This window comes from Panthera tigris, chromosome C1, assembly GCF_018350195.1.
Source record: "Panthera tigris isolate Pti1 chromosome C1, P.tigris_Pti1_mat1.1, whole genome shotgun sequence".
Classification (NCBI taxonomy): domain Eukaryota; kingdom Metazoa; phylum Chordata; class Mammalia; order Carnivora; family Felidae; genus Panthera; species Panthera tigris.
The window spans coordinates 14,703,692-14,718,745 of NC_056667.1; the positions used below are offsets into that span (position 1 = coordinate 14,703,692).

General features: G+C 54.4%; 1 protein-coding gene across 2 annotated transcripts in view; it reads left to right on the plus strand.

Moving 5' to 3' along the window:
* Positions 1-15,054, plus strand: part of VWA5B1 (von Willebrand factor A domain containing 5B1) — a 49,632-nt gene that overhangs the window by 7,425 nt on the left and 27,153 nt on the right. Inside the window, exons 2-8 of one of the 2 annotated variants that reach the window (XM_042996769.1) lie at positions 785-949; positions 2,197-2,349; positions 3,967-4,237; positions 7,727-7,872; positions 8,652-8,783; positions 9,417-9,541; positions 13,147-13,323. In XM_042996769.1, coding sequence (XP_042852703.1) covers positions 811-949; positions 2,197-2,349; positions 3,967-4,237; positions 7,727-7,872; positions 8,652-8,783; positions 9,417-9,541; positions 13,147-13,323 — 1,143 coding nt within the window. In that variant the 5' untranslated portion in view covers positions 785-810. Of the gene's footprint in view, positions 1-784; positions 950-2,196; positions 2,350-2,684; positions 2,771-3,966; positions 4,238-7,726; positions 7,873-8,651; positions 8,784-9,416; positions 9,542-13,146; positions 13,324-15,054 lie in introns of those variants that run through there. The other variant, XM_042996770.1, reaches the window with a different exon arrangement.

Consider the following 15,054-nt stretch of genomic DNA (forward strand, 5'->3'; position numbering starts at 1 on the left):
GACAGTAGATTCAAGAGGCCAATGGGGCACCTCGGTCCAGACAGACGCGGTGGTGGCTGGAATGAGGGTGCAGGTGTCAGGGAGGCGAAGGCACGATGGATGCCACCGCTTTTCCAGAGGTAAATCACAAGCCTTGGCCATGGCCTGGGGATGGGGGGGTGCTGAAAAAGAGGTGCCAGGAATCACTCCCAGGCTTTTGACCTGCACACCTGGAGGGAGGGTGGCCCCTTTCACCTGAGTCTCTTTTGGGGGTGCTCCTCACTCCCCTCACAACCCTGGGCTGCTGGTGGTGGGCAGATTCATTTCAGACGCCCCCCTGAAATCAGAGAAGGGGGGATGCGGTGAGCGATTTCAGTTCCCTCATGCTGCACAGGAAGCAGCCTCAGCTCAGAGATTATGGGACTGACATAGGGATGGGGTCAGAGCCCAAGGCCCCGGACTCCCATCCAGAGTTAGGGGAGCACCATCTGCCGGGGAGGATTCCAGCTTGGCCGTGAGCCTGCTTGGACTCAAGGCCTGATTGTGCCCCATCTCGCTGAGTAAGACCAAGCGGGTCACCTGTCTTCAGGCCTCAGTTTCCCTGCTGTGACATGGAGGGAAATGAAATTCCCACTTCTCTCAGGGGTGCTTGAGAGATAGCAGGGGTCACCACCCGGGAAGCGTGTGGGGAACATGGAGAGGATAGTGTGCTGGCCGCCTGTGGGGGCTGAAGTGGAGAACTGGTTTGGGAAGGGGTGGGGGTGGGGTTTCCCCACTTCCTGTCCTTCCTGTCTCTTTCTTGCAGGGTCTGAAGGCTGAGTAGCCAGCGGGATGCCTGGGCTGCTGAACCAGCTCACAGGGGCAGCCCTGCCCCTCACCGCCTCCGATGTCACCTCCTTCGTCAGTGGCTACGCGCTGGGGCTGACGGCCTCTCTCACCTATGGCAACCTGGAAGCCCAGCCCTTTCAAGGTGAGGACCCCTGTTATGGCTGCCCCAGGGCCACCCTGCTCTCAACGTTTTTTCCTCATTTTGACACACACAAGCCAATGGACGTAGGGCAAGTCATGTAACTTCTCTGAGTCTGTTTCCCCATTTGAGAAATAAGAATGGCATTTCTGCCCCCAGAGGCCTCAGAGCCAGTAGCAAATCAGGTCGGGCTTTGGGCTCAGCCCCCACCAGCTGTCCCAGGACTGCCTGTGTCCCACATGGGCATGCCCACCCACATCAAATGGCCAGACCCAACTTTCTCAGGGAGCCCCACAGCAGGAGAGTCGTCAAGACTCCATGCAAACCCAGGAGCTCCCACTCTTAGGCGTGGCTCACCCTGGTCATCTGTTTAGGAAAATCTCCAGAGGGTGACAAAACAGAACTTGCTGGGGACCCAGGAGACTAAACAACGGGCCAATGTCAGGATGGTCCTTTGGCATGCCACGTGTGGGAAGAACCAGCCTCTGCCCATTTCGTAGATGAGGAAACTGAGGCTCAGAGGGATGGGAGCCGGGGTAGGCTCACCATCAGCCAGGCATTGCGCCGCCCTGGTGTTCGTGGCCATGTTAAATGAGATATAACCTTGATCCCTCTACTGAATCAGAATCTGCCTTTTAACAAGACCCCCAGGGTGACTCATGTGCTCTTAGAGTCTGGGAGGCACTAAGGTCTAAACACACGGGGCACACACTCTGGGGCACATAACTCAATAAATGGTGGCTACTTTTTCCATTTGCATGACAACCTCATGAGTTTGGCTCTACTGAGCCCATTTTACAGATGGGGCTGGGAGGCTTAGAGAAGCTAAGTGTCTTATCCAAAATCACCAGGCGAAGAGAGGTGGTAGGGACTGGATTAGAACCTTAGTTCTAAGGTTCTTCTTCCTCCAGTGTCCCAGCATGCAGAATAGGTCACATAAAAATCCAGATTTCCACTGTGTCTTGAAAACTCAAAAGCCCTGGCCACATGGGTCTCATGTGCCTGCACAGTCAGCTGGGACAGGGAGCAGATGTCCCTTTTCCAGTCGCCCCACTGTTCCCACAGTTCCTCTGCTGCACTTGCCTGCGTGGCTCCAGAGCCACAAGGTCCCAGCCAGAGTCCTCTGGCACCCTCTCTGTGACAGTGAGAACCAACCATCGATCTGGCAGGTCAAAGGCTTGGGTGCCCTCCGTGATGCTGATGCAGGGTGGGGCTGGGACCCTCCGTGATGCTGGGCCCTTCCCTGGCAGGCCTCTTTGTGTACCCACTGGATGAATACACCACAGTGATCGGCTTTGAGGCGGTCATTGCCGACCGTGTCGTGACAGTACAGATCAAGGACAAAGCCAAGATGGATAGCAGCCACTTTGATGGCACCCGCATCCGAGCCACAAATGTCACAGGTGAGGAGGACGGAAGGGCCGTGGCAGGGCCTGGGTCTGGCTGGGGTCTCAAGCAGTCTGAAAGGACAACAGTGGGATAGGGTAGAGAGAGCACTAAACTAGGAGTCAGGAATCCTGTGTGCCCTCAGGCTAATAATTTACTTCTCTGAACCTCATTCCTGTTCTCTCACCTCAAAAGCAGAGTGAGGATCAAAGGAGGCGACAAAAGCGTTGCTAAGTTGCCTCTACAGAGCAGAACAGCATGTCCATTAAGCTCAGAGGTTGTGGAATGAATCACACCAGGGCCTGACTCCCCATCCTGTTGCAAATGGTATGGGCTTAAAGAAAAAATTACACTTCATCCGTAAAATGGAACAAATAATCCTACGCATCCAAAGCCGAACAGAGACGTGATTGTGGAGATGGCAGTCTCTGGTACAGAGTAAGTACCCAAATCATGGCTGCGGATGCCTGCTATTGAGGATACTGAGGCACAGAGAGGGCCCACACAGCCTCCCTGTGCCATCTGAGGGGACCGTGTGAGTGCGGTAACCTCGCAGCATGGCCCAGGACCTCAGAGGAAGTTAAGGCCGTGAATATATTCTTCAGGCAACACCCAGGCCGGGTGGTGCTGAAAAGGGGGGTCCCTGGGGTGGCCGGGTGGCAGGTCTGGGGTCTATCGATGGCCATGACCACCAAGGAGACATACGAAACACGCAGGTGCCCAGATGCAGTCTGAGCTGGTGGGAGAGTAAGACCAGGAAGGAATCCCAGAGAGGAAAGGAAAGGAAAGCCATCCCCAACATGTACTGAGGGGAAGCCCTGGGGTGAGCCCTCTACATGCAGTGTCTCACTTGAACTTGTCTCAGCCCAAGTTCACACAGCATGTTAATGACAAGTCAGGATTTGAAGTCAGACCAAGGATCATGTGACATAAGAGACTCTTACCATTGGATCTGTGATCAAAGTGACATTTGTTCACCTGATCATTAAGACGGTCAAGAATCTTCGAATGAGCACCCACTGTGGGCAAGACACCAAGCTGCCTCCAAGTTGTTAGGGCTGCTCGCAGTCTGGAAGAAAAGCTGTACAGGCGTCGGGGGAGCCGCAACAGGAGGTGGAAGGCAGCTGTGCCAGAAGGGGTCTGCGTAACGTCCGAGGAGGGAAGGAGGGTCCGACTGGGGACCAGAGAGGCTTTCGTGGAGGGGCTGGTCAAGTAGGGGCGAGGGAACGGGCCTCTCAGACAACAGCAATATTCATGAACAAAGGCATCTGCCCCAAAGGTGGGGGGATGCTGAAATGTGGTTCTTTGAGGGGAAGCAGGGTCTGCGGGTGGGGGCGTGGCCTCTGTCCGGGTTGTGTGGGTCCCAGCCCCCCACTCCCAGCAGGGTGCCAGTGGGAAGTACTCCAGCCTGGCCTCGGACCCACGTGGGTTCAGATTCCGGGCCAACGAGTTAGTTATTTGCCTAGTAACTTGGGCGAGTTGCACCCCTCCCACCCCCACCCCCCACCCCCACCCCCACCCCTGCCGCTAAGCTTCAATATTCCCATCAGCAAAAGGGGCTCTCAAACCTACCCCACTTCAAGGGGACTAGAGATAATACGCACATAGCCGCTGACTCCAGGCCTGTCACTTAGGGACCACTCTGCAAGAGGGGGTTTCTGTCATCCCTCATTCCTGCACGCCGGGGAAGGTGGCTTTGGATGAGGATTTGGAGCGGGTCCTGTTCGTGGTCAACCTGGGGACCATTGTCCCCATGGAGAACGTCACCATCTTCGTCAGCACTTCCTCGGAGCTCCCCACGCTGCCCAGCGGGGCTGTGCGGGTCCTGCTGCCTGCTGTCTGCGCCCCGACCGTGCCTCAGTTCTGCACCGAGAGCGCTGGCCCCTCCAGCCAACAGGCCCAAGGGTAAGGAGCCCTGCCCAGCCCAGGGCAGAGTCTCGGGTGGCAGCAGGGAGGCGGTGGATGAAGGCAGGGGAGTGTGGGGCCGGGGAGAGAGGAGAGAAGACAAGGCTTGGTGGTGCAGTTGCCACCACCCGGATAATTGCTCCCTTCTGCTCGCTTAAGAATCTCCCTGAGGGGCGCCTGGGTGGCTCAGTGGGTGGAGCGTCCGACTTCGGCTCAGGTCACGATCTCGCGGTCCATGAGTTCGAGCCCTGCGACGGGCCCTGTGCCGACAGCTCGGAGCCTGGAGCCTGCTTGGGATTCTGTGTCTCCCTCTCTCTCTGCCCCTCCCCCACTCACACTCTCTCTCTCTCTCTCTCAAAAATAAATAAACATAAAAAAAATTTTTTTTTTAAATAATCTCCCTGAAATGCCCCATGCTGCTACTGGCCGGAAGCTCAGGTATTTGGACAGCTTGGGATTCGAATTTCCAGGCTTTATTTTTTAATGCACTTGAGGCATTTTCTGAGCACCCTAGTACTGGTGTTAGGGATACAGAGGGCGCCCAACCAACATGGCTCCTTCCCTTTTGGGACTTAGGGGGAGAGATCATTATCCAACTAATAACGTAACGGATGCATAGGTAATTGCTTATGTATTGCATGCATAATTAATGATGTGAAAAGTGCAATGACAGGGCTGACAGTATGAAAGAGGAACCCGCCCTGGAAGGCCAGGGGCCAGGCCAGGCTTCTCCAAGTTCCGGAGACCAATATTTCAGCTGGGAGCTCAGCGATGAGAAGGAGGTGGGCACCGAGAGGAGAGTTCCTGTAGGTGAGAACAGCAGGGGCAAAGGCCCTGAGGTAGCAAGGACAGACCCCAGAGAATTGAAGCTCGGTGACACGAAATGAGGCTATAGACACTTAGGACACCCTGTAGCCCTGGCTGACTTTGGATTTCTTCCAAAAGCAACAAAAAGCCAGTAATAGGGGTTTTAGGAAGGTGGGACTGGGAAAACTACAAGCCCAGGACAAGAGGGTTTCTCTGTGCTCTGCCGTGCCCCCCCCCCAACAGGAAAAGAAGGTGGGTCACAGCCTGAGGCACCTGCTGCTGAAATTGGGGCTCCTCCCTTCCCCCTCACCCCGTGGGGACTGAGGCGGGTGAGCATTTCCCATGCAGGGAGAGAGGAGGCCACGGTCAAGCAGCCAAGCAGCCTGCAGCATTCAGATGTCTTTGGAGGTCTTGCATTTTATCATTCACATGTGAATTTTTAAAATCTATGCCATAGTGTCTTTGTGCCACTCTGGCATAAAAATAACACTTACAATTAATGACCGGTTGAACTGCTTAACTCCCCCCCCCTCCCCCCGCCAAGTCTTGTCTCAAACCTTTGGGCCAAGTTGAAATCCGTGAAGATGTACCATATACATCCAGGACTTTCATACACACCCTGGTAGGACTCCGGGACAGCCGGGAACACGTGCCCATCGGGACACAGACAGCAGTGTCAGCAAATGTCTAGGTGCCACCGACCTCAGGCTGAGCCGGGGGGAGGGTTACGGCAGCTTCCCGTGTGGAGTGAGCCTCGAGTGCAATTTTCAGTCACTACATGAACAGTAATTAAACACCTACTGTGTGCCAGGCACCGTTCTGCGTTCGGGGAATATACAGCAGTAAACCAGACAGACAAGGTCGCTGTCCTCATGGGGCTGGCATTCTGACAGCAGAAGGGGGGTGGGGGGGCAGACAGTTAATAAAGAAATAAGCCCATAACATGTAATATGTTAGGCAAGTTCTATGAAGCTAAATGCTGTAGAGGCTAGGGAGGATAGACTGAGTGCTATTTTAGCTAGAAAGGACAGTTTAGGCAACATTTGAAGCGTGATCTGAAGAAAGGGAGGGTGGAGATATGCTGGAGGAAGAACATTCTGCGCAGAGGGCAGCGGGAGGGGTAAGTGCAAAGGCCCTGAGGCAGCAGCGGGCATGATGTGTTGGAGGAGCGGCCGGAAGGCTAAAACATCTAGCAGAGTGCGAGACAGGTCAGAGGGATGATGGGGAGTCAGACTGTATAAGGTCTTGAAGCCTAAGTGAGGACACCTGTTGTCACAGCACAGAAACTTGAGGCACCAGCCAGTCTCAGACCAGGAACACCAGCTTGTGTGCTGTCTTTGTACGTGCTGACATTGGCCCCAAGTCTTCTGTGTTTGAGACACGGGGCCTACCGGAGCTGGGGACACTCAAGACCTCGGTGGATGGAAGAACAAGGGCCCAGGAGGCCCTGAGAAGCTTATCCCTGCCCGTTCCAGCAGGCAGAGTAAAACACGCTCTCAGGAGCAGCCTGCATCAAATCCCCAGGAACCTCGGAGCTGTGCACACAGAGTGACACGAGAAAAAATAAGAATAACAGATAATAATACCAAGGGTTAGTGAGGGTGCTGAGAGGAGGAGACTCCTGTCCATTGCTGGCAGAAATGGAAACTTTGCAGCCTGGAAAGCAATCTGGTGAAACACAGCGGCTGTCCTTTGACCCATGAACCCCAGAGACATTGTTTCCTAAGTCCACAAAAGGGATGCAGACCTGCCATGTCATCTGTTAACCCAGGGAGGCAGGGAGAAGAAGTACAATATAACAGATGCCCCCAGGTGACACGCGTCCCAGCAAAGACTGGTTTGCACAGCACACCTGGACAGAGCTTAAAAAAACAGCAGTGAGCAAAACAAGGGAAGTGATGGGCCACACACACACACACACACACACACACACACCACAGGGTGCTTTACAAGGAGACCTGCAGATTAAGCACGTAGAACAAAGACCTTAGAGGGTGTGACCCTGAGGGGTGGGGGATACAGTAGGGTCAAAGACAGGTGGGGGATGACCCAGAAAGAGAGCCTGGGAACTTGAGCCTTCAGCAGGTGACTCACTGAGCAACTCACTGTCATTATTATCCGCATTTAATGGATGGAAAACCCAGACTTGGAGAAGCGGCTTGGGCAAGGCGCCCCCGGCTCACAAGGAAGAGCAGGGATCCGAGACATGGTGTGACGCTGTGTGAATGTCCTCAGAGCGGAGCCAGACTCACCCGGCGAGGACACGCTCTCTGCCAAGTGCTAGTTGTGGGAGCTTAGGCTCGCCGCTACATCTTGCTGAGCCTCTGTTTTCCCATATGGGAAATGGGGGTCCTGGGGGCCCTGATGCCTCTTCTGCGGGAGGTGGTGAGAACGACAGGTGCCAATGCTTTGGGGCACCAGGCCTGGCGCCTGGCCCATCCACCGTGAGTCGTTGGGCCTCATGTCGGAGTCCAGGCTCTCCCTGGGGTCAGGTCCGGTGGCCGAGTAAGGGTGTGGGGTGGGAGGAGGCTCCTCAGCCCCCTTTTGGGCTGGGCTGCAGGGAATGCCGAGGCCGCTTGGGACTCACTGTCTTCTGTCTTCCTGCTGCTTCCTTCCTTCCTTCCTTCCTTCCTTCCTTCCTTCCTTCCTTCCACCTCCTCCTCCTCTCGGCCACCTCCCCAGCAAAGACAAGCATTGCTTTGGCACCCGGGCCCTGGACTCCTGGAACAAGCTGTGCCTGGCAACTCTCCTGGACACCGATGTGTCCAACCCCATGGAATACGAGTTCAACTTCCAGCTGGAGATTCGAGGGCCGTGCCTGCTCGCAGGTGAGAGAGGGCCACCCAGACCTGGATCGGGGCCGGAAAGACCTGAGGCCCGGAGGCGGGGAGGGCTTCCAGCTGAAAGCTGCCAGGGATAGAGAAGAGGGGAAGGGCAGGGAAGCTGACCCGCCCAGAAGCACATGGAGCTTCGTGGACCCCCACTTCCTGCTCCCCAACGTGTGGCCCAAAGATGAGCCTCTCCCAACGACAGGCTTCAAGGCTGCCCCCATGCCCACCTCAATGGCTCCTTTGCATAGTCAAATCGGCTGGGGGGTTTTCAGATCCCACCACCCAGATCCCACCCAGAGCTGCTGATGACAGTGGTCTGGGCTGTGTCCTGAACACCGGAATATTTAAGAGCTCCCAGACGATTCTAACATGCAACCAGAGTTGGGGACTATTGTTCTGATGGCTCCCCTCCCCAGCCCACTCAAGGTTTTAAAGGGACACGAGGACGCAGTTTCTTGTCGATGAGTGTTCTCCCAGAGCAGCGTGATGGCATTTACAGAGTGCCCAGCCATCGAGCCTTGAGCTCTTGCTTTCTTTATGTGCACTACGAGGAAGCCACCCTTTGACCCCAGTGGATCCTGAGGTCAGGGCAGGAAGGGCCACAGACATCACCAGTCTAAGCCCCCATTTTGCAGACGGGGGAATTGAGGAGGCCTGTCCATGGTTGCACAGCAGGTCAGGAGCCCCTCATCTCTGACACGGGTCTTCCTGTCCCCAACGGAGCCCCTATTTCTCCTGAGACTCCTGAGCTTATTCCATGTTTCTGTGCCACTCAGGGGTGGAGAGTCCCACCCACGAGATCCGAGCTGATGCTGCCCCATCTGCACGCTCGGCCAAGAGCATCATTATCACCTTGGCCAACAGGCACACCTTCGACCGGCCGGTGGAGATCCTCATCCACCCCAGTGGTACTACGCGCCAGGCGGGGCCCCTGGGAGGCCTGTGGGAGGGAGGAGGCGCTGATCCTGTGGGGCAGAGATACGCCGCCAGCCCGGGAGAGGGCGGGGGGGGGGGGTGGGGGGCAGGCAGCAGAGAGGAAACCAGCAATAGTGGCTCCTGGAAACCTGACTCTAGTTGGCGGAATTGAGTGCCTCCTGCCGGATTCTAGCTCCAGAGGCCCTGGGGGTCTCATCCACCCAATGGGGAACTTGGCCCCCAGGCCAGCTGAGCAGGTAACCTTTGAAATCCCAAGCTCAGGGAGACCCTCGCAGCTCTGAACCCTCAGAGAACAATTCTTTTGTCTCTTGAAGGCTTCATAAAATGTCAGGATCTGAAAAGATCAGAGCCCAGTCTCACCCCCATTTGACAGATGGGTAAACTGAGGCCCAGAGAAGGATGTGAGTTCTCCATGGCCACTAGGCTCCCCTGCCTGACAGAGGAGTCTTCCTGAGACCCCATGCCACTCCAGGCAGCCAGGGGTTCCCTCCCCCTCCCCACATTGGGAGTCCTCCCCACTCCATGAAGATCTTCCTCCTAAACCAAGGCCCCCGGCCTTGCCCTCCCACTTGGACAAGTGCCAAGAGTTGATCTCATCTCTGCAGAGCCCCACATGCCGCACGTCCTGATGGAGAAAGGGGACATGACCCTGGGAGAGTTTGAGCAGCACTTGAAGGGAAGAACGGATTTCATTAAAGGGATGAAGAAGGACAGCAGTGCAGAGAGACAGGTGAGTGTGGCTGGAGCCGAGTCAGCGGCGGCAGAACTGGGGTGACATCGGGGGCTCGGTCATCAAGGGACCCATGAGGATGCTGAGCAGGGGAAGAGGGTGGCTTGCCCGGGTCCCTCCCTCAGCATGCTGCTGGCACATCCTGATCACTGTTTCCGTCTGTGGCTGGGGCGCTGCTGGGACATGGATGTCCCGACGCAGCCGTCACTCTGTCTCCCCGTCACCCGTCAGGCACCCTGTCCTCCTGCCTCCTGCCAGCCCACCTTCTCCTAATGCCACCGAGGTGCCTAAGCCAGGTGACGTTCTAGGCTGGTGGCAGAAATAACCTTGGTCTTCTCCAGGTCACTTCATCCCAAGGAGCCCCCAGGTGCCCTCTCAGTCCCACCTTTACCCCTGGGCCTCCATTTTCCCATCTGCTGAATGGGTCTCCTGCTCTTCCTTCCTCTGAGATCCTTGCAACTATTACCTAAAGAATAAAGGCAGAGCAGAGAAAGCCGGAAGGAGACCCTTTCTTGCCCGCCCCCTCCCCTCATGAAGTGTCAGTGTGAGAAGGCCTCAGCAAGGGGGGGGGGCAGCTGGGGAAGGCTGGTAGGAGGCTGAGCCAGGCCCTGAATGCCAAGGCAGGTGTAAGGACGATGGCACACTTCTTTTTCTGGTATCCCCATTTTAGACGAGAACGCTGAGGTTTAGCACCCAAGAAGAACCACTCAGCTGAGAGGAAGGGAAGACCCTTGGCTTTGGTGACATGAGGTTAAGGACTCAGAGTCAACCCTGTGGGGGCGGCTTGGCTGGGTCTAAGAGCCCCTCCCTGACTGGCAGAGGACCATGGCAGAGGGGGAGGGCATGGGAATATGTAGACCCTTCCCTGCTTGTGCCAACCCCCTTAGCAGACATCCCCCTGGCAGGGCCTGCTTGGTGGGGGGCAGGAGGGATGGCGAAAGGAAAGGGTCAGTAACTCACTGCCCCTGTCGTCGCATGTTAGGGACCCCACTGGGAACATCTGCCTTCCCAGAGGGGCTCCCTCACCCAGATGAGTCAGTTCGGAGAAGAGGCTGGGGCCAGGTTCTCAGAGTGGGGGTGTCCCCGAGCTCTGAGGACTGTAGCATGTGGGCAACAGTGGGGCCAGTGGGTCTCCCAGGCCCGGGGCTCTTCTGCCTGCCAAGATTAAATCAATTAGCCCCGGGAGGGCGGAAGCAAATGAGAATTTGCCACCTTGGGTTGGTTATGCAAGTACCCTGTATTCTCGTGAGCTCCAGGGATGACAGGGGATCACCCAGAGCCACTAAGAAGAGATGAGTTTATTGCAGTTGGATAAAGGCAGCGGGAGGAGACATTGGTGAATCCTGAGCCGGGGTCCCCACGCCACCTCGCTGAGAGGCAAAACTCAGGTTCCCAGAAGGGGCTCCTGTCACTGGCAGATGAGGCTGTTGCTGACTTGGGCTCTGTCTTCCGGAAAGCCAGGCTGGGCAGTGGCCTTTGGCAAAGGAGCTCCACGTGGGAGGGAGAGCATGATCCCTCACGGAGGAGGGAGGCAGGCATCCAGAAGGTGAACATCAATCATGAAGAGTGGGTATGACAAGCCGTCAGAGGCTGTGATTTAGCAAAGAGGGGGGCAAATGACAGAGGAAGACGCCACGTACAAGAGACAGATGCAGAGAGAAGCAGAGACAAGTAGAGACAGCGACTGGAAGAAAGAAAAAAAAAGCAACTCAGAGATGCACACATAGGTGCCCACACAGATTCATTTCTCATTTATTTATTCAACAAACACTATGTCCCCCAGGAGATGTCAGGCTCTGTTCTAGGCACTGGGAGGACACTAAAAATGACATGTCCTTGTTCTCATGGAGCTTACATTCCAGCACAGACTAGAAGTAAACGAATGAGCAAGTTCAAGGGCAGAGAGGGCTGGGGACCAAGAAAGAAATACCGCAGAATGATGGGATATAATGCGTGATAAGCATGGGCGCTGCTTAGCCTGGTGTTTAGAGAAAGCCTGTCTGAGAATGAGGCCTGGTGAGTGGTGAACAATGGAAGACCGTGCACAGAACTGAAAGCAGAATAAAGGCGATGCGTCTGGGAAACAGGTGCCCGGCGTTGCCGAAATGTAGTGGGCAAAAATGGTGGGGACAGGTAGGCAGGGGTCAGGCACTAGGGGGCTTCATAACCATGTGCAAGGCATGGGGGAAGCTGTGTAAGCAGCAGAACGACAAGGATGATCACACTCCCTGCTCTATGTAGAGAACAGACCACAGGGAGGTAAAAGTGGTTGACAGAGGCATTAAAGGTCCAGACTAGAGACAGCACGGTCCCAAACTGGGCTGGTGGTGGGGGTAGAGACAGAGAGAAGAAGACAAGTTCAGAGCGCATCTCAGCGACAGAGCTGACAATGCTTTGCTGAACGACGAGCTGTGGGGGCGGGGGGAGGAGGATAAGAGAGGAACCAAGGACAAGCCCTAGGTCTTGGGTGAACACACCTGGGTGGATGATGATGTCACCTACCGAGTTGGGGAAGGGGCTGAAATGAAAACACTGAGAAACAGACACAAAGAGGCACGCGCACGCAGACACAGTCAGACGAAGAGGCAGACAGAGGAAATGGGGGTGAGGAGAGAGAGAGAGGTAGGGCGAGGATGGAGGAAATGAGATTCGGCACAGCGTGCGTGGTGAGTCTGGAAGCAGGGTTCAGCAGCAGCGTGCCAGGGCAAGTGAAGAGAACACACAGAAAGATAAAGAAGTGTGGTGCTGTCCCGCCTTTGATGTTTGAGTCCATCTTTGTACCGGGCTCTGAGGTAAGCCCTGGTAAGATGGAAAGAGACTCAGGTATGGCCTGCCTGCAAGTAGCGTACAAGCTAGGAGGAGGCAGCCAGGTAAGCAAAACATTGCAATGTGAGAAGCGCCTGGGTCCCCACAACAAACAGCAGCAGATACAGTGATGGTGGCTCCCGTGTAAAGACACTTGCTCTGCGCCAGGCGGCAGGCTTCATGGGCATTGCACTTAGTCCATATAACTCCGTGAGATCAGTACTCTTGTCTTCACTCCATGCATGAGGAAATTAAGCAATAGTCAGTTCACCCTGAAGATGCGGGCAGGCATTCTAAAGAGGTAAAATCTGAAGACGGAGTAGGAAGTTATCAGAGGGAGAGAAGCGGTAAACCCAGGGATACCAAGTTCACAGCCAAGATGAGCCGGAGGGAGTGGCTTAGACGCTGGGGGTGAAAGCCAGAGACACACTTCTCAGCTGAGGTCCTGCACGTGTCCATCCCGTAACCACCCTGAGAAGGGGATGCCACTTGCCCCATTTTATAAATGAAGAAACAGACCCAGAGGAGGGACGTGCCCAAGATCACACAGCTGGACGGTGAGAGCTGGGATTTAAACCCCGGTCTTTCTGCCTCCAAAGTCTATGCTTGCTGTTTGTTGCCACTGTGAAAGTCTAGCAAACGGAAGAACCGGGTATGGTCGACCTGGAAGTGTCTCTCGTGCGGAGCATGAGTGGGATCTTGACAAAACCTGGTGAGTAATGGGGGACCAGCGTGAGCCCCCAGGAGCAGCTCTGGACGCCTTGAGTGCTCAAGTGAGAGAGTTTTCCTTTCTTCTCCAGACAGAAATCATCCGGAAACGTCTCCACAAGGACATCCTCCACCATTCGGTCATCATGCTCAACTTCTGTCCCGACCTCCAGTCAGTCCAGCCGAACCTGAGAAAGACCCATGGGGAGTTTATCTTCCTCATTGACCGGAGTGGCAGCATGAGTGGGACCAACATCCATCGTGTCAAGGTACCTATAAGAGGACCCATGCCCCGGGATTTAGGGCTTCAGGGTGAACCAGCTTCCTCAGCACTCTCTGTTCCAAGCAGCCCTCCTTCCACACCTGAACTACTTTCCTAAGTTACTCCGGGACTAAAAGGAACAACTCAACTTTCTAAAATCCATTTGAACACAGACACCCAAACTCAACTTGTTCCCCAAATAAAACCCTGAAATGGATGAGCAGAGGTAGAACTGTTGCCCATTTACCAAGGGATAAAGTCATCATCAATAGCTTTCCTTGGCACTCTGCAAACCTTTGTTGAGTGCCTGCTTGGGCTGAGACATCTCACCAGGTACTGAGTGGAAAGAGGCACAGAGAAGAGAGGAGGGAACTCACATAGCATCAGGTTTATGTGCCAGATACAATACCAGCCACTTAATGCACAGCGTGGTGTTGAATCCAGACAATAATCCCATGAGGTTGGCCCTCTTGTCACCATTCTCCAAATGGGAAAGCCAATCCTGAAAATTTCAGTAACCTACCCAAAGTCACACAGCTAGTGTGGTCTAAGATCAAACTCATGTCTGTCTGTTCCTACCACCTGACATCAGAGATTCATTGCACATGGCCTCAGCCATTAAGGACTGTGTACAAACCACTAGAAAATATTTGGTTCATTCTTTTTTTTTTTTTTTCAAGTGCCTAATATGGGCAAAGTCCAGTGCTTGGCCATCTGGAAAGACAACAGGTTGTAAATGTAGTTCCTGGCCTCAAGGGGTTCACAGTCGAGTGAGGGAGCAGCCCTGCTAACCAGTCATAGCTGGGAGCGTGGTCCCACTGCAGTGGGAAGTTCTGAAGGAGTACAGAAGAGTGATAAACTTTCCCCCCCACACACATATCCAGAAGCGTTTCCTCTCCTTCAGAAGATTATTCACCTCGATTATGGCATTATCTAACTCTCCTTTGTATTTTTCATTGTGGAGATGTATGTCTCCTCTGCTGGAGTTATGAACTCATTAAGGGAAAGGACCAGATCTTTCTCATCTATCTCTCCCCATGGAGCCTCGCTCTGTACTTACTCATAAAAAGCCCCCAGTTGCTGTTTATTGAACTGGGTAAAGGCTCATAGTTCGAGGAAATGAAGGATGCGGGAACAGGAAGAGAGACAGTTCTGCTGCTGTCACCTGAAATGTCATCCCTCCCCCTAGTTTGTCTCTGGAGCAAACTCTTGTTCCCAGGGCAACAGGATTGGCAAGGAGGGGAGGGGTTAGATGGGATCTGTGATGCCAGGTATCTCCTCAGGCTTTCCATGACTAGGTTTAATCTTGAAGTATGCCTGAGCAATCATGTATGAGACCCAAGCTCCTGTTTGAGGCCTCTAGACGCTGAGGTACAGGACTAGTTTTCACCTTCTCCCCACCTTTGTCTGCCATCAAAAGCAAGAATTAGAATGGGGAGCTGTCCATAGTTCTGCTGAAGTATGCTCCAGGACTGTGTGGCCATGTGTATTTCATTCCATAGCTGTATCAGTTTTTAAGACATCTCTTCAGTTATTCTTAAGTATCATGGGATCTTATGATAGCTCTTAGCATTTAAGTCATTTTTTTCCTGCCATTTTCCAGGTAAAGAAACTAAGTCCCCAAGAAGCCAGGTGTTCTCCCCAGCACCACAGGGCTAATGAGGAAGTCAAAGCCTCCCATATCTTGGATCAGTGCTCATTTTCCTTAGGTTGCTGGTAGGGTATTAGAATACTCTTT